The sequence below is a fragment of the Amphiura filiformis genome, chromosome 14, assembly GCF_039555335.1.
Source record: "Amphiura filiformis chromosome 14, Afil_fr2py, whole genome shotgun sequence".
Lineage (NCBI taxonomy): Eukaryota > Metazoa > Echinodermata > Ophiuroidea > Amphilepidida > Amphiuridae > Amphiura > Amphiura filiformis.
This window is the reverse complement of record NC_092641.1, coordinates 31,805,495-31,828,702: the sequence shown is the minus strand read 5'-3', so window position 1 is coordinate 31,828,702 and position 23,208 is coordinate 31,805,495. Positions and strand designations below refer to the sequence as shown.

The following is a 23,208-nucleotide window of genomic DNA, read 5'->3' as shown; positions in this document are numbered from 1 at the left end:
GCGTGAGGTTTTGGGATCAAAGGTGCAAATAAAGGCACGGGTTTGTTCTGGGTCTATGACCACAACGTCTCTAGTTGTATTTGATAATGATTATGTGCAGTTATACCACATAAATATCTTGACAACATGCCCAGACAAGTTAAATTAAAAAAACGCCTTGGCTAACGGTATACCGATCTAGAAGAGGTAAGATAGAGCTAACTATTATATTGTTCCGTGTTTTGTGTGTCGTTTTTTGCTCATGTGTCACGTTCATATCATAAAAGGTTGATGGGGTGGATGTAGGTGGGTATGTATAGTGTGTGAGGTGTGCGTGATTTGCTGTTGGGGTGAGTGCGATTGTTGAGTATGAGCTGCCACTAAAATTTGAATTGTGATTTGAATAATTGAATTTTTTTATCACTGAATATTCCAGTGTATCGTGCAATGCAGCTTGTCATCTTCCATATTGTGCTTTTCAAACGGTAAATCAATTGCAAGTTTCTTCCACTCTGAAGACTTAGAAACGGTTGTTTGATTCCACTGACTATTTGCGATCGAAATTTCACATAAATTTGCACCATTTAATGCTCTGAATGCTAGCCATCAGACTTCAACATCGAACGTCCAAGTTTTCATTTTCTCAAAATATCAAGTAGCTATCTCAAACCACTGAACCAATACTAGGTTTGTTTGTACTCATTTTAATGTATTTTTCATGCTGATTCCAAATATGGTCATGAAATTTACATTTATGAAATTTTTGAATTTCTTTAAAAAATTTGAAACTTGTCGTCTGCAGTCGACACCGCGTTGAAAAGAGTTAATACATATACCTGAAAATGTAACTGAAATATGTTGCTGCAATTGACCAACTGATTATGTTGTCCTTGTTTTTTACAGGTTCATGTATCATCACCTTCACGTAATCAACATGAACTTACCATATTTAATCAACGTGTTTATGATTATTTACGTTAACGTTAGAGCTGATGAAGGTATGTACGTCATACATATTATGAAGAGTTTGTTTCCAAATGATTTTAGTCCACAAACACATGTTTCTGATGACCTGTGCGATATTGCAATGGGTTGTGATGCTATAGGTTTAGTTATTTCAGTTGAATGCACCATTACAAAGCAAACAGTGGATGGATGCAATAACAATACTGTATGATCCTTCGGTTCCCCAAATGAGAATTTAATAGTCCGCATATTGCTGTGCAACATCAATAATGGTTGCAAAAGTATTGATCGTTGTGGACTTAACATGGCTTGGAAACAAGCTATGCATCTTATTATTATTTGTCTATGTATTTGAATATAAATCAATAGCATGTAAATTTGCCACTTATTTAATCGCCTGTCATGAAATATGCTAGCCATAGGCTTCAACATAAAAGACCGGGGTCCAAGTTTTGAGACATTTTCAACTTTTGAAAAGCATCAATAGCTTAACCCTCAGAACGACACCACTAACCCTAACATCAAATTTCATACCCTAAATTTCATTTCCGCGCATTGTACTTGCATTTTAATGTATTTTTCATGCTTTTGATTCCCTAAACGCGAAATATGCGTTTTCATTAAATGGTGTACAGGCCACAATGAAATTTTTGAATTTTTGAAACGTGACACGGAACGCGAACAGTCGTCTGCATTAGTCGAAAATCGGTTATTATGCCCCTCTAGAGTTAAATCATATACTTGGTCAAAATGTACCGTAAGGCGATACGTTTTGTTGGTGCAAAAAATGACGTTCAAAATGACAAAAAAACGCATTATAAAATGCAGAAAATTGTATATTTTCATGTTATGAAACGAATCAAAGTATCCTAATAGAACAAGTTCCGACGTAATCAAATCCATTTTGAACTTTGATCTCGTTAATCAACGTGTTTATGATTATTTTTCGACGCGAATTCGAACGTTGCCTATTCATTTGTGCTGTGAAAATGCCGTCAAAAATCAGCTAAGAGGCGTCATAGGCAAGATTGTGTCGTGTTACGGCATATTATGAAGAGTTTGTTTCAATCTGATTTTTTTCGTCGTGTTATGTTTAGTCCACAAACACATGTTTCTGATTTACCTGTGCGATATTGCAATGGGTTGTGATGGATACTATTCAGGTAAACTCCAAAATTTTTTAAAACATGATAATGCATGATGCACCAGTTAAAACGTTTTGATAACATATCGATGTATGTTTATATAAAAATACTGTGAAACTCGTGTTGGTACTGAAAAATAATACAACAACATTTTAAGCCAAAATTCGAATGCTATAGTCAAATATGTTTGGTCTATAAGTGTCTTATTGAAGTGTAGAACGTTTATCAAAGTTTAGAACAAAGGGTTGTTGAATGTTATTAAATTAGATTATCTATTTTCATTTTGCTTTAGAAAGTAAACAGAATTATTTATATGATAATGGTTTGTTTCTTGTTATTCGAATAATATAACCAAGACTTCCTGGGCATCCAACACCAAACTCTGTTTAGATTATTTGACAAATAGCATACACGTGTGAACATAGGCCTATACTCATTTTCCAATAGCCCGCAAAACTCAAATATCGCTAATCTGGACTGAATGCTTAGCGCATTATAGATACAGCCAGTCGTATTTGCATATCGATACCGAGGAAAGTCGTTCGATGAAAGAAGATAATCTTCTCTGGTTCGATGCACCCAAAATCAATGGGTTTCCTATTACCTTTAGATTATTTGTCTCAGCACAGCGCCATCATGATTGCAATTGCGTTTACACGTAGTCTTGGTTCAGACTCTATGCTTCACGAACATACTAGGAACGACGAGCGTTAGTGGCTTGAGGTGAGCTTTGGGGAAATCTTAACCTCTGAAATCCGTAACCCGTATTTTGCAGTGAACGCCTCTCCGCAAACTCTCTAATGGGGTATCCCCGGACTCCAGAGTAGACGAAGGATTTTTGAACCGTTTTTAGATTTGAAATTGATATAATATATTTGTTTTTTTTAATGGATCACATTCTTTTCATTGTTATGGGTATGGGTATGGGTAGAGTCGCAAATACGGGCTAACCATATATCATACAAAATGCCATTTATTAGTATGAATATACAACTGGTCCGTTTATAATCTCATATCATTTCCACGTGTGTGTTTGTTTGTGTTTTGTTTTTGTTTTTCTTCTTCTTTTTGTGGGGGTGTAGAGGTGGCTTTAATTAGATTTGTATTATGATAAAGAGAGATTCGCCCGGCCCTTTACACTGTACGCAAAAACAATAAATAACGTTTAATCTTCCACACGGGCAGTGTTAATTCTAAATTGAGTTACCTAAAATAAGCATCTCCATTTCTGCACCCCTGTGTGGAGATTAAGGTCATTTCAACTGTGATAGGCTATTTCAACTGGAATAGCCTAATGTTCGAATTATCTTGCCAGTATTTAAATAGAGTAAATGCATGCGAAAGATGTACAAAGAGCCCGTGTACGTTTTTTTCAATCGCATTCTTTATTCTAAAACAGAATGTAAAACAACTTACAATAATACATAAAGTGTACTGCACAGGTTGTATCACTTAACCATTACTAGAATGTAATTTCTCACATTCCTCAATTCGTCACTATGACAAAATTATCAACGTGTGCCCAAACAGATCGCATAGATCATGATAGATACCTAAGCAAAGCGTTGACAACACGATGATCATATGGAGTTTTGACCCCCAGCTAATTACCATATATATATAGTTGACAAAAGTCAAATAATAGGTCGAAAGGGCTTTGGGTGTAGATTGTCAAAATCCACGTTGCTTGCTCATATGTCATTTAGCTCTTTTCTGCTGAAAATGCTTAAATTTGCCCGATAAAAGACAAATCCTGGCATTTGTAAAAAAATGAAGTACATGATATTTACTTCTTATTCATTTTATATCAAACAGATCTTATAACTCATCAGTGTACAATACCGTATCCTCTCTTTGGTAAAGTAACTGACCAAAGCTCAACAGCACATGGTGGAATAGCTTCACGGGCCATCGATGGTGACACGAATCAAAAATGGGAAGTTGAAAGTTGCACCCATACTAGTAAGTTTGAAATACCCTCGCATATTCTCCGTTCTATAGTTCTGTAGGCATATCGTGGCTTGGACGACATACCGATGTATCAGTCATTTTTGACAAAACGAGATAAGGTTTCATAATCTATGTATAAAGCTTTACATTCTGACAAACATGCATGTCATTAATTAATTAAGTATTATCACTAATTAGGATTGGCGTATCTCACTCAATGGAATAATTGTATACAACATTCTCCGTGTTTTGGACGACATAGTGGCGTATCAGTGACATACGCCACTATGCGTATATATGTGACATACACCACTATTTTGGTATATTGTGGCTGTGTGACCAATATGGATATGAATTCAACTATTATTCGACATACTGGCGTATCACGTGTTCTGTGTCAATTTTGAATGGGGAATAATTTTTTCAAAAATTTGACATACTGACGTATAAGTTTAAATGTAACTAATTAGAATAATACCCTGAATTTCACAACCCATCTATATTTTACATTATAAAGTATATAAATATTTCATAGTTTCAAATCCTGAACTTCACATAAAAGTGGTTTTAAACCATTTTAAAAATCATTTTAGGCCTAATATTTTTTTTGTATACTATGACTGGCGGTTAAGATGTGTGTTTCAAACAAACTTCAGATGCAATTTATTCTATTGAACATGTCCAAGTAGAATACATGAATAGAATACATTAATCCTTTGTTATACTATCTATAATATACTCACTGATTATAACACTGAACTAAATTAAATACTATAACTCTTCCACATAGACAATTTATACTACACTGTATGTATCTTCATAATATGAGTTAGATAAAGATTTAACACTTTCGCAAATCAAAGGTTTATACGGAAAATATGGTTCATCATACGTAAGTTTGAAATACACCCGCATAGTTTTATCATACATTCTAAAGTCAATTTTTGAATTTATTTTTGCCCTCAAATTCAAGGAAGATCAATTTTGAATACATGGTGATAGTCTGTGATATCATATGGCAACCAGTTGTTTTGAATTTTCTTTACTGGATAAAAAGGAATTAAGAATATACTAAAATACCTTCGGATGTAAATGGTGAGTACAATTTAGATTGCCTAGTTGAGTTGGATTGGGCAAATAAATATAAAATAGTTATCAAAATCACAAAAATGAAGCTTACAAGGAAACTGGACCTAATATGGTGGTATAGGTGACAAAAATACAATCTTTTTCAACATTGCTGTGTATGTGTTTGGTAACCTGTTACCTAAAGCAATGATAAGTTTCAGTGACATAGTGTTGCAAGTTCAATGGTTCAAAATATAGCTTGACATTGATTTAGAAGCATTTTAACCCCATTCCGTTTTTAATAGTTTGAAGTACGCAAGTTCATAAAGTCATAAAAGAAATCAGGTAACAATTCCCATTTTACAAAATTCAACATTATTTCGCTAATGTGTTAGACACGTATCCAAAATTTTAACGAAATCCGTTGAATCTTAACTAATTATCATCAGTGATGTAACATTTGGCTTTTAGGAAGCTAATACCGATACCAAATAAAAGGTTCTTTGATAATTTAGAAAGCATACTTGTTGTAATAATTTGCCCCTTCATTTAATTCCAATGTTCCGATGCCTCAATTGATTTCTTAAATATTATTTTCAAATTCATTCAAGAAAGGGACATTTAATCGAGCAATTAGAATTTTGCAAAATACTTCAGATGCAATTATCGTCAAAATGGCCATTTCAGTGATACCCACTATGTCACTATTATTTGAGGCGCATTTACTATCGCTGTCTGGGTAGCTAGCCAGGACTGAATGTCCTCATTTGAGCTGATAAACTGTATTTAACATTTGCTGCAAATCAAATTTACAAATGGAAAATGTCACTCATACGTTAGTTTGAAATACACCCGCATATTTTCCCTAAAGTAATTTAATTTATCTTTGCCAGTCAAAACAAGGAAGATAATTTACTGGATGGGCAGCTTGTAATTTAGATGCTTCGATAACATGTGGACTCATACCCTCCCCTGCTAAATGGACATTATATGGCTCTTTTTTCATATAACTATCTTTTAAAATATCCTCTTGTGACTTATCCAAAATTTGGACGTTTCGTTTTCCTTTATCGATGCTATTATTGTAATGATGATCTGTATATAGCTGATGTTGATGCTGCTTAAACCTCATGATTTATCCAAAATTTGGATTTTGTATGTTTCCTTTTTCTAAAGAATGATAAGAGTTTGGAAGTATCAAACGACCTTGACTTTGATTTCAGAAAAAATATCTAAATGTTACACAGCCGTTGACGTTAGTCACGGCTGAAAATTCAACAGGATCTTCTTCTTTCTTTCTTCTGTCGACCATTACATTTGCTCTAACACTGACATGCTTACACCGATAGATCGATAAAATTGGATCGATTGACCCATATTTATTGGTCGAGCTATGAGTTTAAAATATTGGACGAGACGTAGTCGAATCAATATTTAAAACTATAGTGAAATTATGTTAACCTAATGTATTTGTGGTATTTTTTTATTTGGGGTCAAAGGTCATTAGAGGGGTCACTTCCGGTATAAAACGAAATACCTTTAAAAAGGCAGCTTCTCCCACAACTCACGTAGGACAGGGACACAACTTGCACACATGCATTGCTATTACCCGGTCTATGAATCATACACAGATTTGAGGTCAAAGGTCATTAAGGGGTCACTTCCGGTATAAAACCAAATTCCTTAAAAGAATGTTATAAGCTAAGAAAAACATAGGAGGATGACGGTATGTGCAAATGAATTATGTTTACCTTTCTTTTCCTTCTCTTTTGGGGTCAAAGGCCATTAGGGGTTATTCTTTCTAAGACGAAAACATTCAAAATCACTCCTTCTGTCACAAATAATGTGATACTATGTTCACATGCATTGACATAAATGAGCTTGAATGATTTAGATTTAGATTTAGCCCCATGCCGTGAAATGATAAGCATTCATGTAACAAATTTCAATGAAAATTTAATGTTATTTCGCTTTGGACATTTAAAAATCTTATACTAATTATCTCTCAACATTATTTTTGAAGGAAAAAGAAAAGGTTCTTGATAATTTAGAACATTGTAATAATTTTACTTAATTCCAATGTTCCGATGCCTGTTCTTAAAATTCAAATTCTTTGCAACATTTAGACAGCTTGGAATTTTGAAATATATTTCAGAGGACATAATTATCGTGATTGTTTCAGTGTTGGCCGGTAAATATCAGGTCAATAAACATGTATTGTATACCCATTGCCACCCAATGTGTTTGACTGAAGTAAATTGGTAAAAGATCAGGAAACGCTAGAATATACAAATAAAAAGTCATTTAAAACGTTTCAAATCAAGAACGTCAAGATCGTGGTAAAAGATCCTTGCAGTCCTGATGAATTTGTTCAAGGATCTTATGTACGATAACTATTCATAGAAGAATTGTTAGTTGTGATTTCATACAACTGAGTCAATAAAATATCCACTTACTTGCAGACGTTTCGTTCCTTTATCGATACTATTGTTGTAATGACGATCTGTATATAGCTGATGTTGTGCTACTTAGCAACAAAGTTGCCAGTTGATTTTCTGTCAGTTTTATGGACGATCTGATAACTGACAAAAATCAATGGCACCACTTGCTATGCAATAGCAACATCAACTGCTCTGAATCGTCTAATCAATAACATCGATATCGAATAAAAGGAACTGACTTTCCGACACGTCTGGTAGTAAGCGAATATTAGTCATGAAATCCAACTTTCAGCGGTGCTGATTTTTGTATGGATACACATCGCTATGAGCTGGACATGGGGCATTCTTAAATCGCGACGTCATTAGAGAATGAATTAGTGGAAACCTTCTGACAATTACAAACACTCGCTGAGCAGCAAGACCTTTCCTCTAAGCTTTTAATCCGATAAGCTGATTATCTATTTGTTTTCATGAATTGGAAGACATTCTTTGATGTATTACTGAGCTCGATCATCTGAAATTACTGGAGCGTGAGCCGCCCAGGCTGGTGGCTCAGTATAGTATTTATTAACAGAAGGTTTTCTCCAAATTCGTTTCCTAATGTCCAGTCGCCCTTCCCATGATTCAAAATTCCCCGGTGAACTGTGTTTTTATTACATGGTGGGTCGGTGCGGTTAACTGGTTTAATGTTCTTTAGGTGAGATCGTGAGATATATGAATGGGTGTGGACAGTACGACGGCAACTTAACTCACTTCCGGTAATTTTTACCGGCGTGACCTCTGCTGTTACGTAACAAAATGGTGAAAATAAGCCAGCAAATTTTTGGAAAACACTCACAAAATGGAATACGCGAGTCATTTCTCGATTAATTTTCGTATTAAGCCCATGGATAAGATTTGAACATGAGTATAAAGCAAACAATAACTTATAAAGGTTGAACTATTGCGGAAAAGATTAATGTTTATGGTGCGCGAAGTAGCTTAAAAAATGAGAAAAAAGCATGTCATGATCACTAAAATGGTTACATACAACTATATAAAACGCGGACAAAACACTTTTCTGTAATGATAGACATTAACTAATTTCACCTTGTATTAAATTTTCAGCGAATATGATTGCTGTAATAATCGAGTTGTAGGTTGAAAAGTTGCTTTTAAAGAGACCTCGTGTCGTAATCATGCGTGACCATTGGCATTATTATGTCACCAGGAAATTTAGCTAAAATTAGCAGTTGGCCTGTCCATATATCGATTAATAATTGTCTAGTGATGTTTATTTATTAAGCTAGATAACCAACAATGGACAATTAACAACGAAAATTTGTTTATAGGGAAAACATTATTAGCCGTGTAACACACCGCGTGACTATAGTCACGCACAGAGATACTCTGAAAGCCAATATTTCAACATCTTCAATATACGACTAGGCATATACAGCTACCAAATTTCATGAATTTTTCAGGCAAACAAACTTTAGTTATTATCTAACATCAAATCCGTTTTGACGCCCGCGCTTTTTCTTGCTTGATAGATATGAACTTTTTGTTCGTATGACACGCATTTTTTCTCATTTTTCCTGCTAGTACTATGAACATGTTCAAGCTTCGTTATTTCCCATATAATTCAACTTTTACACGTTATTTGTTGTTTTTACACGAATGTTCAATATTTTATCCGTGGTCATGGTACGTAATTTAAGCAGAAAACGACCAGAGTCTTCCATTTCAGGAGCTATTTGGCTAAAAACATATGCCAGCTAAACTTTCAACATTGTGTGTTACGTAACCGTGCTCACCAACCTGTAATAATTATCAGTCGAACAAAAGAGGTCAGTAGTTGCCGTCGTACTGGATATACGCTGGCGAAGTTACGTAATTAATCAGATTAACTACCATAGCAATAGGTGAAAACAATTTTGAACATATCGCGCTGCACTACAATCAGGTTGAACTAATCACCTGTGTATGTCTGCAATCATAGATTGAACACAATACTGGCCTTTTCAAAGATACTAATCTTACAGGTGCAAGTGATCTGCATGATATGGTTCAATGCAGAGGTACCGCGTTAACGTATCATTGCAGCGCTGTATATACAAAAATTGTTTTCACCTATTGCTATGGTAGTTAATCCGATTATTACGTAACTTCGCTCAGCGTATAGGGATCAATCCTTTCACCAATGTATTCTGAATCATGTATCATTTACTTTTTACAATGAGTGTTTTTGCGAAAATTATAATTTAGTTTGTAAGTAATAATTTTATATGTTATTTTATATTGTAAAAATAATGCTATTTGGTCCTTGGTCTACAATGTTTGTTAATATACAATTTTAATAGGCGTATAGGAATGGGTCACATACGACTAAAATGCATCTTATAGACTGCTTAAAAGTTAAGCTAAGCGGATTTTTTATCCTAACGTTCATTCATATATTGCTACTGGTCCCGCCTTTATCAACGAATCGTCGTAAATTGGGAAAGACGAAGTGAATTTAACTTCTATCACAACTACAAAAAAAATAAAAAACAATTGTGCAAGTGAATAGCGCCCTCTGTGGCAATTATAAAATACAGTTGTGACATGATGCTTACATCAACGTCACGGACGTAGTCTTAGCTCACAAATGCCGTTTGTTCTGTCAATTTGCTTGTTTTTAATCTTGAGATATGTTTAGTTAACAACGAAAGGGTAAAATCACAATTGTACCACTTTTACTAGGGAAGAGGGCTGTTAGTACTGACATGTAAATGTAAATAAATGATAGCATCAAGTTTATCAAGAGTTACTTCGTGAAATCAAAAGCATGCATAAATTACACAAAAATAATTGTTTTTACTGTTTTACTGTTTTATCGTGATACAGGTATAATGATTCTCTTTTTCTACTTAAAACAGATGAAAAGATAAATAAATATTTCACATTCTGCTGTAAAATTAAATACATGTGCATGTCAATGATTTTATCATGTTAATACTGTTCACTTTGTCGCTCAAGACATGTTCAAAGACAAACTTAAGTATTGTACACTTATATGAACGCGTATATTACGTGTTGGGAGAGAAATTAGACAAAATAATGCACACGCGCTGATGTTGATGCACGAGCCTCGAAGGGGTGCATTAGATGCATCAACATCAGCTATCAGTGATTTACATTACAGCATGAGCCTAGCCTTCTTCCCTAGTAAAAAGTGGCACAAATGTGATTTCGCCTTTTGTTGTTAAATAAACATTCTTGAGATTAAAACAAGCAAATTGAACAGAACAAACGGCATTTGAGAGCTACGACTGCGCCCTTGACGTTGATGTAAGCATCATGTCACAACGGAATTTTCTAATTGCCAAAGAGGATGTTTTGCACTTGCACAGGGTGTTTTTTTTTCGAGACAGGGTGTATAGTGTTTAGGGAATTAACCGAGGATTGATATATCGGGTGTCATTTCCGCCCCGGATGTGCATGATATTTCTCGGTCTTAATTCTTAATTCCCGCGCAGCAACGTACAACGAAATCCTAATTATGTGATTTTTATTTTACATCCAATAGTATATGGATTCGACGATGCGTGGTGGATGGTGGATTTTGGGGAGTCTGTATGCGTCTGCAAGGTGGAAATTTTCAATCGCAATGATTGTTGCTGTAAGAACATAGCTAACTATTATACTACCTACAAAAAAGTATCCGAACACATAAGACAAAAGCCATATCTTAAAAATACTAAATTGCAAAATTAAGTAGTCTATATATGGTTAATTTCGCTTGGCGTACTTTGATACCTAGTCTGCAGTTATCAAAGTTCTTTTATACAGAGATGGAGCACTACGTGTCAACGATAGCTCAATTTTGCTGCATACACAGTCCGTATAATGCTCTCTTTCTGTACAAATCTGAAATCCCTGCTACCTCGGGTCAGCTTCAGGACAGCTTCATCGAGGAGCAACATGTGCCCCAAATACTCCCTGACGGCCCATCCAATATTCTTTTTTAACTAAGATGGAGATAGGATCAGATGCAGGCACCATTCGATCAGGTATTTATACCCTCAACAAAGACATTTCTACAACGCTATTCCGAGACAAAAGATTCAATCTCTGTTGAAGAGGCCTAATCAAAGATTTGAGATATGGGAGGGGGCCAAGGCGAGATGGCCCTTAGTCTTCTTGTTTGACACGAGAAGTAGACAAGAAGAAGAGAGAGAGAAGAAGATTATGAAGACGGCACAGCGTTCCACGATGCTGCTGCACAAGAGAAGATCCAATTTGGCCCCCGATTACAACCACGGAGCCAACCCCCAGCGCAACGAGACTCCAGACCGAGAGACAACACAACAACCCGAGACACAGACCACACTCCAGAAACGGAGACACAGAGAGGTGATTACAAATCTGCAGGCTGGACAACGGCACATGACCGCCGTTAAACACCTTATATTTCCAAACCCAACGGCTCTTTTTGACAGAGCCACCCCGACTTCAAAAAAGATGATGTCTGTCAAACATGTCTAATGACCATGGACACAGCAAACCATATAATACATATAAGTATTTTCAAATAAAGAATGAGCTAAGAAAGAAATGTCCACGGACATAACATAGTAATAGAATTTCAAATCCATAGACCGCTTATTTTAAGATATTTTAACATGTTGTGATGTGGCTGACGTATAGACCCACGATTTTAACATGATACTCCACAGGATATAGTATCTTAAATAATATAAAGGAGGATAAGTTTCACAGAGAAACTCCCTTCACTTTATATCCATCTTTCCCTAATTACAAATTAGGACATAATTATAGTCAACGAATTGGTTTCTCAAAAACCCACAAAACCTACAGGTTTTTTAATAGAATTTTATTCTATTTTTCTTCTTTTACCGATAAAGAAAATATGAAGAAATAACAAGATTTTTGGCTAAGTACAAGCAGGGACAGATTTCCAACAATAAACCATTATACGTCAAGGATCAACAGCCAATCAGACAAAAGCCCGCCCAAGGATCCTAAAAACGGACCAATCAGAGCAAAGCTAAAGATGTCCAATCAGGCAAAAAGCCCGCCAAAGGATCCTAAAATCACAGCTTTAGCCACAAAATGTTAGAGGCACAGCGCTATACATTGTCAGTTGCCTACACTTTCAACAATCCATGGTTAACGATATCCAGCAGGCGTATCACCACACACAACTCTTCAATCGAGCCTTGCTATATCATACGAAAAAGGTTTTTATTTGCAACCATAGTTTACACGCTCTACTCACGCCTAGTCATCAAGAGCTAAACATGCTCTACGCTAAAAACATGTTAACATTGGAATTTCTAAAGATTTGATACATTTTGAACGGCTCTTTTCAACCACGCATATCTCATAGTATGAAAATTCGAGTATCCAACGTGAGCTTAACCACAACGTCGATTTGTACCACATATTTTGAACTCTTTTCAAGAGCCTTGGTATCTTATGATAACCAAAGGTTTTTTTAGTTTGCATACCCTTACAGGTTTGCACCCTACTCCAGTAGTCATCAGATGTGGTAAAGAAATGAAACTAAATAAACGGCTAAAAGAAATTATTCAACATTGGGACCCAAGCAGTGCACAATGGCAGATCTGTATCCACTCTTGTATCTAGGGTTTTTTGATGTTGATCAATCAAATTGATCGTGTTTTGACGACGTAATGTTTTAACATCTAATAATCAGATTATCTCACCATAGCAATAGATGAAAACAATTAGGGTACCGCGCTACACTAGTACAGAAACTGCATTGAACCACATCATCGCTGATCACTCCCCTCACATGTAACTGTAAAATTAGTATCACGGTGAAAAGAGCGGTATTGTATTCAATCTGTAGTTGAACATAACAGGGGATGAGTGCAACCTGGCTTGTAGTGCAGCGCGATATATTCAACAAATTGTTCATTTACCTATTGCTATGGTAGTTACCGTGATTATTACATCACTTGGAGGCGATTAGATCGCGTCAAAAGATGCTAGTTTCAATAAATCCTCAAGATATAACTTGTCACCAAAATAAATAAAAAGGTGAAATGCCCAGATATTGTCTCATTACGTTTTTGACCCAATTTAAAAAGATAAAACGTGGAAAACACTCATGCCTAAAATTCTAAAATTTTAAACGCTATACAGCTGTCTTGATTTCCTATTTTCGCATAGTAACCAGTATATTATATAGCAAACTATTCTTTGCCTCACTGAGTAAATGCTAGACAAACAAAACAATTTGTCTTCCATGTTTAACGAAAAAATGTACTACGATAACAACCTGCAACCAGGTCCCAGTACAACAAATTGACCTTCGACAGACTACCTGGTACCCATTATAACTCCATTCAAGCAGGTCGTACCGCACAAAATAATTTGATACGCTTTGAATGAAATCGAACTGAAGATATTTTTTGATCCTGTATAAACCAATGGGGGATATTATAACTCAAGACTTCTATCGGACAATATTTCATGGTGGGAATATAGGGGAACCATGAATATAAGAAATACATTTACTATAGTGTGTACTAAGTCGGTTCTTGATGTGAGTAACGCCATGTGTAAGCACTATTACGTTGGTAGTTTGAATATTGACAACTCTTTGATAGTCCCAAGATTCCCTAGTCCGAAATACTCTTTAGTCGAAGGTTCGCTAGTACCTGGTGTTACACCGAGAATTCTAGTCCTGAATTCTGAACAAATACCTTCAAGTCCAGGGGGTACGTGGGTTCTGTAGCAGGCTCGCTAGATCCGAATTGAATAAGGCTCGCTTACAACCCTAACTTCAACCCTAACACTAACCCTAACCCTTATTCAATATTTGGACTCTTCGGATTGAGCGACCTCTAAATTTGTTTTCCATGTGGAAGCTTCCGAGGACCCCATCAATTCGATGACTGGTCATATACAAAAAACTTTAAAGAGTAGCGGACCAAATGTCGGACAAAGAAAAGAGATTAGCTTCGAATTGCGTCATCTCTGACACCCAAGGCAGAACGTCCCGCTTAGTCTAATCACCAAAAGTATACACCCAATTCTTGAAAAAGATATTCGAAAACTTTCTGATACGGCTGAACTGGTACCACTCGCAATGCATTGCTTGTGACTAAAATTTGATCACCGGAGGCGCCTATAACAGATTTCTTAGCAGTGTGGAAAACAATATTAAGGAGATACTACACCTCCACACTTATTTATGATCTATTTTAGCATTTTTTCAAAACTAATAACACAGTGGTAACAAAACTTTGGATATTATAGGGCAAGGAATTCGAATTACTATAACATATGACCAATTTAGACTTGTGTCAGCAGACTGAAACGGCATTAACGCTTATGATAGTAAAGGTACCGATATTACGATCTCCTCATTTCGGTATCATATATACTGGAACCGCTTGTGACTTAGTCAATTTCTTTATCACCTCACAGCCTAATAATTTTGTTACAAGTGTTATTTGAAAAAATCTAGCAAAATAATCTATACTACAGATTCTTGAGTGTAGTACCCTTCTTATCGAATTCAGCACATGCAGTATATCATACCTTTATTTTCAAAATGACACCTTTTTGTGGGGGAATAAACCGCCCAACGTCCACAGAATGCAACTCCGTCGGCCGTTTGTATCCAAGATACCCATCAGAACCTCTTTTTATACGGCTGTACGTGCATTTCAATCCCGATTTCATATGAAAATTGTACATTATGAACCGCACGTGTGAATGAAGTAAAATTTTTACACCTCACTGTTGCTTTATTATAAGGATTTCAATCAACAGTTAGACTTACCTTCAATGTTTAATATCCTTGAATGTCAATTTATGTATTATAAAGACGGACAAATTTTGTCACAGGAACATGATTTTGATAGTTAGACGGGCGTATGATCACGGCGCATGGAAATAATTTACAAGGGCGTATCCGCACGCTGGCATTGCAAAATGTAAATTTTCATGACCATATTTGAATCAGAAAAATATCGCATTAAATATGAGTACAAACAAGCCTAGTATTGATTCAGTAGTTCTTAAGATAGCTCTTGATATTTTGAGAAAATATTTCAAAACTTGAAATTTTTCATTGAAGCGCACTGGATAACGTGAGACATTAACTTGAGACAGTATAGACACTTTCCGGATTACAAAAAAGAGGTTAGAAGAATAAATGGATCCTCTTACTACTCGACACAATTTCCCCTCAACACGTTTGTTACACGTGAAGTCTTATCTTTGTCCACCAAAACAGCCGTCCACCCTCTTTTCCCTTTCATGGCTGCGAAAAAGCGCGTTAAGAAACATGCACATACATGTATTTCGCTAGTAGTACTGTTGCTAATTTTAATCTTCCACTTCTTTTCAGCTGACAGAATAAATGGTAGTTTGGTTCATATTGGTAATAACGCAAATGGAACGTTGAATCCAGTCTGCAGGAAGAGTCCAATTACGGAATCTGAGACGGAGTCAAACCCTATACTGATGGTTGAATGTGATACAACAGTGTGTGGGAGATATCTCAGCATCCGGAAAAGCAGGGAGCCAGCCTTTGCCCTATGCGAGGTTAAGGTTTACAAAAGAATCTTGTAAATATTTTGCTCAACATTTCGTTGATATCATACTACACACTATCTAATGAATCCCAGATAAACATAAACATGCCCTTATGTATTTTAATGACTATAGAGTCTGACAAGACTTTCTTTTGCAGCACAAACCAGTTTTTACCATTTTCCCAGTGGACACACCTGACGTTAAAATAACGCTGAAATCAGGTTGAAATTTTGACGTCCGGACTTCACCCTGATTTCAAACTTCTTAATTTTTGCATTGAACGTTGGTTGAAATCATGTTGAAAATTCAACGTGAAATTTCAACATGATTTCAACTAACCTCCAGGTTGAAATCTTCGGTAATTTTTAGCGGGAGCGCGAGCCCGAGGAAATATACCGCGGCCCAACATAAACCCTCAGCGATTTCATGCAATGATTGTAAAACAGATAGGTTATTATTGTCAATCATTAGCGCCATTTTACAAATTTGTTTCATGGAAATAACACAAGTTTTTTTTTTTTTTTTTGTTGATGTATCTTGCGTCCACTGTTTTAATACGCTGTTAATACGCAAGCAACAAGTACGTCATGTACGTGGGCTTAATACTGGCGTTAGTTACGCGTGCTTGTTTGCGCGTTACGATACGCAAGCGCGGGTTATTTATATGCGCGATGTTACTATACATTTTAAAGTGATATTCATATATTTGACAGGCGTGTATATATCACGGGTGAGGACTATCGTGGTTCACTACCGATAACAGCGAATGGTAACAACTGCCAGGATTGGTCAATCAAATTCCTCATACACACAATTTCACACTTGGCAATTATACACTGAGTGGTCTAGATGATGGCGCATTCTGCAGGAATCCTGATGGAAAACCTCATGGGCCGTGGTGCTTCACACAAAATCCTCAAGTGAGATGGGAATACTGCGCATGTACAAGGATGAATCTCTGCTATAGTTGCGTTCAAAATACGTCGAATGACGCATGCTCAGTGGAAGGATTTTAACCCGGATTCCGAATCAGTTCAGCATCATATCTGTAATGGAACGTGTTTTGTACGTATATGTTTTGGTTGCACATATCGAAATTCAATACTAAATGCAGATTTAAAATAGTAACAAAACTCAAGAATCTGAGACCGCCATTTTCTTTCATAATTTAATTTTATCACGCCCGGTCCAATGGCTGCCGTTGCATGCTTATATCATGGATCATATACCACAAAGTGCATTGCTTCAAAATGTAAACTCCTTCATTTGCTCATGGTTTAGTATTTTTCACTTGCCTTACATAACTTCAATTTACCATCAATACTAATCCTATTAAATGCATATCATCACTGAAACTTATTCCCTTATTTCTGTTGTTTAATCTTTTAATTACTTTAATTGAGTAGTGGCATTTTATTTATTTATTTTATTGTTTTTGATGTGTTTTATGTTTTCCTTTTATTCCATTCCCTTATTTACTTCTATTTGATCGATTTAGACATTGGGGAAACCGAGCTCTGTAATCAGGGGGTTGTGACGAGGGAGTTTCTTTCAATGTCTCAACAGTTCCAGCAATTCCTCTTACTGCTCCGACAGTAGTTCTGTAATAACGGGAAGCGAAAACTTAAATGTAACTTGGTGTCATGGAGATCTGTGTAACGGAGACAATGCCACGCTTTTCGGTGCTCCAACCACAGCATCAGTTACCACTTCTGCTACTGATATCACTGCTGCTGATACCACCGGTTCTACTACAGCTGCTCCTCGTACCACTGCTGATGATTTAAATGATGCTGCTCCTACTGCTGATTCCACTCTACCACTGATTCTGCTAGCGCTGATACCAATGATTATGACCGCCATACGTTTTAATTGCTTCTTGCACCTTGTCTTGTGCTTATGTGTAAGACATAATATGCCCGACTATGTAGTATCAAAATATATGCACAATAAATTTCACAAGCAAAACTTAAAAATGTATTTAGTCATCCACTTTTCTAGAAGTCGACACGAAAACGCGAGGAAAATGAATTTATAAACACCTCAATTTGTGTTCTTACAGATCTGATCCAATCAGGTAAAGTTCAATAAAGAAACTGACATATGGGCCAAAAATATGAGGTTTTCCGGAAAAACAAGAAAACATATAAGAATTGGACATATAAAAGGTCTAACTTTTGCAGTAACAACCTTCTTAGTATCATAAAAGTATGATCATGACTGTTATCTATTTGTAGTATCAAAATGTATGCACGTAAATTTCACTTAGTCAAACTTAAAATGGTGACCTTTCAGTCTCCAAATTTTCCGACGTCCGAGAGATAATGAGTCACCTCAATGTTTTAGATGACTCATAATACAACAAAAATTTGACCCCATATTAAACAAGAGTCATTTGTAGACATAGATCCATCAGCTAAAGTGGCTGGAATGAGATATGGGCAATTTCTAGAGGTTCAACACATTTTGATCAGTAGGTGTATGTACTCATTTAATAGAAAATCACCCTTTGACTCCATCATCAGATCTGACTCACAGTTTATCGGAAATAACACAAAACAAGTATATATTACCAGAATGGACGAAGACTTTACTTTTGAGTTCACGCCATTTAGGCGATCGTCAGACGACAGGATAAACTGCGGTAACTTTGACACCATCCATTAGGAATGTTTTCAATATACATTTTAATGGTGTCAAGATCAAACGCATTTCATGATGACATTTGAAGAGTGAAATTTCTTGACTCCGTCGACTCAATTCTCATGACTTGAACATTTTAGAATCAATCACTCAGTCATGACTCAGGTGACCCGAAAGTACTGTGCTAAATTATTCCACTATATAGACTCAACTTTTGACTCTAGTCTGGCTAAAATTCAGTGAAATATGCCAGACTATAATTAAGTTCCTATTACCTTTAGAAAATTTGTGTCTGTATTTTGTCATGTCTCAGTATTTAGAAATTAATACACAACATTTTCTAAACACAATTCATGCCTTACAGTTTCATTTAAACTCAAACTAGAGATGCCGATAAATTTTTGCACCTTGCCTTGTACTAGGAAGTATCAAGATATCAAAGATGACTAACAGCCACACGTATTTAGAAATTAAACACTTTTCTAAACACAATTTCCTTCATTTTCTAAACCCAACAGAGGCTTCTGTTGCATTCTGCAATGGCGCTTATGAAATCTCATATCGCTCGGTTGCATTTTCATTGATGTCTTCTAGATTGGAATCTGTTGCGTACCCTCAATTGTGTATTGCTGCTGTAACTTATGTTGAAAATTGTTTTCAACATGATCAGTGACCCTCCAGTCGTAGTGTTTCTTTTTGACATAAAGTAAATTTCTTTCTTAGGAAAGTCTGATCCTGACTGATTATCTATTTGTAGTATCAGAATCATATGCAAAATAAAATTTCATCAGCTTCAGCTTAAAAGTGTTTCTTCCACTTTAGACCGAAAAGAACATAATGTCCATTTATATTTGCACCTCCCGTGTTTTAGCTCATGTACACATAATACTTTACATAAAGTCCTCTTTCGGAAGTAGGTATTTGCAACGATGAGGTTTTGATCCAATCAGGCTAAAGTAACATCTAAAAAAAACTGAGATATGGGCAAAAGCCACAAAAGTTGGCCATGATGGTATGAATTTGACATCTGATTCCAAAGGCTTGAAGTCGGCAAAATTAAAGTATCCAAGAATTGGGTTCAATATCAGAGGTTATGTTACTGAGCAATGTCAAAGTGATAAACTGTTTTATTGTCCACTTAGTGGAATCAATGATAACCAATTACTCAAACTCCGTTAAGGGCCTTTAACCATGGACGAATCAGTTCACATCAGTTATAATGGAACAGTTATCACTTCTGTACTGATCAAAGCTTGGTGAGAAGACCGGTTCTAAATTTTGGTAAGTAAACTGCAGAACTTTGATGGATTTGGTCATTTTCAATAATATTTCAAAGCGCAATCATACATTTTATGATGTGTTATTTATCCTGAAAAAGAATTGTACATTGGCTCATGGCTAGTAAGACCCATAATACTACAACAAGATAATCACACAGGTATGACTAAAGCCCCCTAGAAGGTACATTCTACCATTTACCATCCCGCAAAATAGGCAACTTTTTCAGGTTTTTATTCAAATCAATAAAATGTAATTTTGTACCTCAGAACAATTTGAGTCTGTATGTTGTCCAGTCAATATCTTTAATAATAAGATCCAGCAAAACAGTAAACTGGTGCTACATATGGGGTTGGACTCTGGGTTAGTTCTTCAAATGCAAGGACTCAAAAATGAAAACAGTTGAGTGTTAAAACAAATTGCTAACCTTGGTACTAACATGGAAGATGTATTCTGGCTCCAACTTTACATGAATGGTCTTGCAGGATAGCACTGCCTTCCTGATTTCAGGAGATTTCTAAACACAAATACTGAATGATGCTTCTAAATGTTGATGCTTCCAACTGGCTATACTTATGAATATTTGGCTTCACTCAATATGGAAACACGTGGTTGATGTATTCTTCATGGCTGGAATCATTATTAGAAATCTCAATTTCCTTAACAGGATGAACTTTTCTTTGAAGTTGCTCCAGGCGCTAGGTATGAATTTTGCTATTCAAAGCCTTGGGCATTTCTTAGACTTAGTCTGGAATCTCTGAAACTATACATTGGACATTGAACCCTAGCTGCTGGAAAAATGGAACACAGCATATTAAGAATTCATAGTATTTCTTTTTTGACAATGCCTTATTCCATTTCTTGACTTAGGTACTGACTATGATAGTCCAATTTGATAGAAGAGTTTTGCTCAAAAGGGGACTCCGTTGATACTATTAGAGTGTCTGCAAGTTTCATTATTCCACTATAGAATCCTTGACCTCTATTTGAATATAGATTGATATTCTCAGCCCCGTGGCTCCATGTAATTCCTATCAACAGGCTTTAAATTCTTTTTCCAAAGTGAGTGTTTGAGAAACAATAGAGAACTCAATCATATGATGAATTACTGAACCAAAAGTCCATCCAAGTGATTTTTGAGAAAACCATGGTGTCATTTTCCAAACTTCCTTCAGTTATATTTACCTGGTCAATATGTTTTTTTGCCAGTTTTACGTGCAAATGAGTTTTAGAAGGTTAAACTATATTAAGTATCAATGATTAGTATTTCAGGGACTTCGTAAACAAAAATCCATTTTCCACTAAATTTTGGACTTGGGTGGTTTTTGAATAATACAAAGAAACAATATTTGAAATTACCTTTAGATACAAGCCAAAGTGCTATCTATTTGTATATAAAAATATATTTATTAAACAGGTTTGTAAAAGTCACTCTCAATAGTCAATGATAACTGTACTAATATTATAGTTAATGTTGGCTAAGCACCTTTACCATGCCTTGTGCTTATATAAATCCACAACTTGGGTTATTTTTCTATCACATAAACTTCATTTTTTTTGTCAAAAGTCACTCAAAGCAGATGAAGTGGTTAAAATGCAAGCGGTTCAATGTTTATACATTCTACATCATAAAAAGGTGCTACAAGTTAACTCAATTTTGCCATGATGGAAATTGGGTTTTTTGTATCAAGATGTTCAATGCTATTTTAATCACATATGATTTCACTTCAAAGCAGGTTTCATGGCATTAGATGCAAATTGAGGTATAATATTATCTCCAGTTCCATATAGCATTGGAACTCAATTTGGCAACAGTATGGACTTGGTGGGTTTTGTATAACATATACATTCAATTGTCAATTCTACCATATAATTCAAACAGTCGATTTCTTTTTGCGGATGATTGTCATAATTGCTTCAAGTTCATACTTCAATTGAATCCATTGAAGTACTAACATTACTATTAACTGACTACATTGTGAGCTGGAGCCCCAGAATAGGAATCAATGTACTCTTACTGTTGTCTGTGTGCTTCAAAATCGTTATCTTAATTGTTCCACGTTAGTTTAATGACAATAGGTAACTGTTACTGTGATGTTGCTGTCAATTGGCAAATGGTCTTTATTGTGTCACCAGCAATGATCTTTTGTAAGAACAATGAGAACGTATGCCAACTCCATCAGTTGCTGCACCTGCTCTATTTCTGACATGTTGAAGTTGACTAATTATCAATCAATCAATCACTGACATTTATGGAACGCCAAAACCAAAAAGAGATTTACACTGGCGCTTAATTAGGCACAAAAGCAAGGAATAAATGGATTATACAATGATACCTGTTACAAGCAAACATATACTACTATAACAACAATATATTATTAAAAGCAAAATGTCATGGTTTGTAAGCAATATTGAAAGATGATGTCTAAGAGTTTTACTTATATCCAATATGATTAGTTGTAAAGCTTTTCAAAACCTTGATTAGATTGATGTTAACAGCAAACTTGGTGCTATACAGAATGCTCAGGGGGTGGCCATGATTGAACTTTTTCAAATCAAATAGCTTGAGAAATGACAGTTGAACGGAAATTGCTTCCCGCAGAATGTAACAAAGAGGCAGATGTGGAACGGAGCCGTCTGGAACAATGCGTTTGCAACGCATTCAGATGTATTCAGGGTTTGCTGGCAGATTGATTTAAAACCAGAACGAGGACTTTAAAGTCAATACGTTGTCTGATAGTGAAGCCAATGCAAGTGATTGAGGTTTAAGGTGATGAATCATTTTTCGATTATTTTTCTGCAGTGGCGGTAATAAATCTCATAAGGTGTTGAATGTTCTGAAGACGATGTTAACAGAGAGCCAGTTATGCCAATTAGTAAGCTGTTACAATAATCCAAATGTTGGTGAGATGTAACAAGGGTATGGACAAGAGTTTAGCGGCCTCGGTGGTGAGCATTTTGCGGACTCGACCAATATTAATGAGTTGGTAATTGGCAGCTTTGGAAATGTTAGACTTGAGCACTCATGGGGTCATACCGCGATCAAACATGACCCAAAGGTTTCTGACATGGTTGGACTGAACAGGAATGGGGACTTTTTTTCATAACAAGTGTTAAGGTCCAAATTTACCAGATTTTTCTTGAGCAGTGGGTTATGATTGCAGCTTTCAGGGCTC

The 23,208-nt window shown here is 35.8% G+C and overlaps 1 protein-coding gene across 1 annotated transcript; it reads left to right on the top strand.

The window, feature by feature from the left end:
• The first annotated feature begins 894 nt into the window (after nucleotides 1–894).
• On the top strand, nucleotides 895–16,147 carry LOC140169363 (fucolectin-like). The gene is made up of 4 exons (XM_072192620.1): nucleotides 895–977; nucleotides 3,906–4,052; nucleotides 11,100–11,192; nucleotides 15,924–16,147. Exons 1-4 carry the CDS (start codon nucleotides 914–916, stop codon nucleotides 16,145–16,147), a joined length of 528 nt encoding a protein of 175 aa, XP_072048721.1. The 5' UTR covers nucleotides 895–913.
• The last annotated feature ends 7,061 nt before the right edge of the window (nucleotides 16,148–23,208 follow it).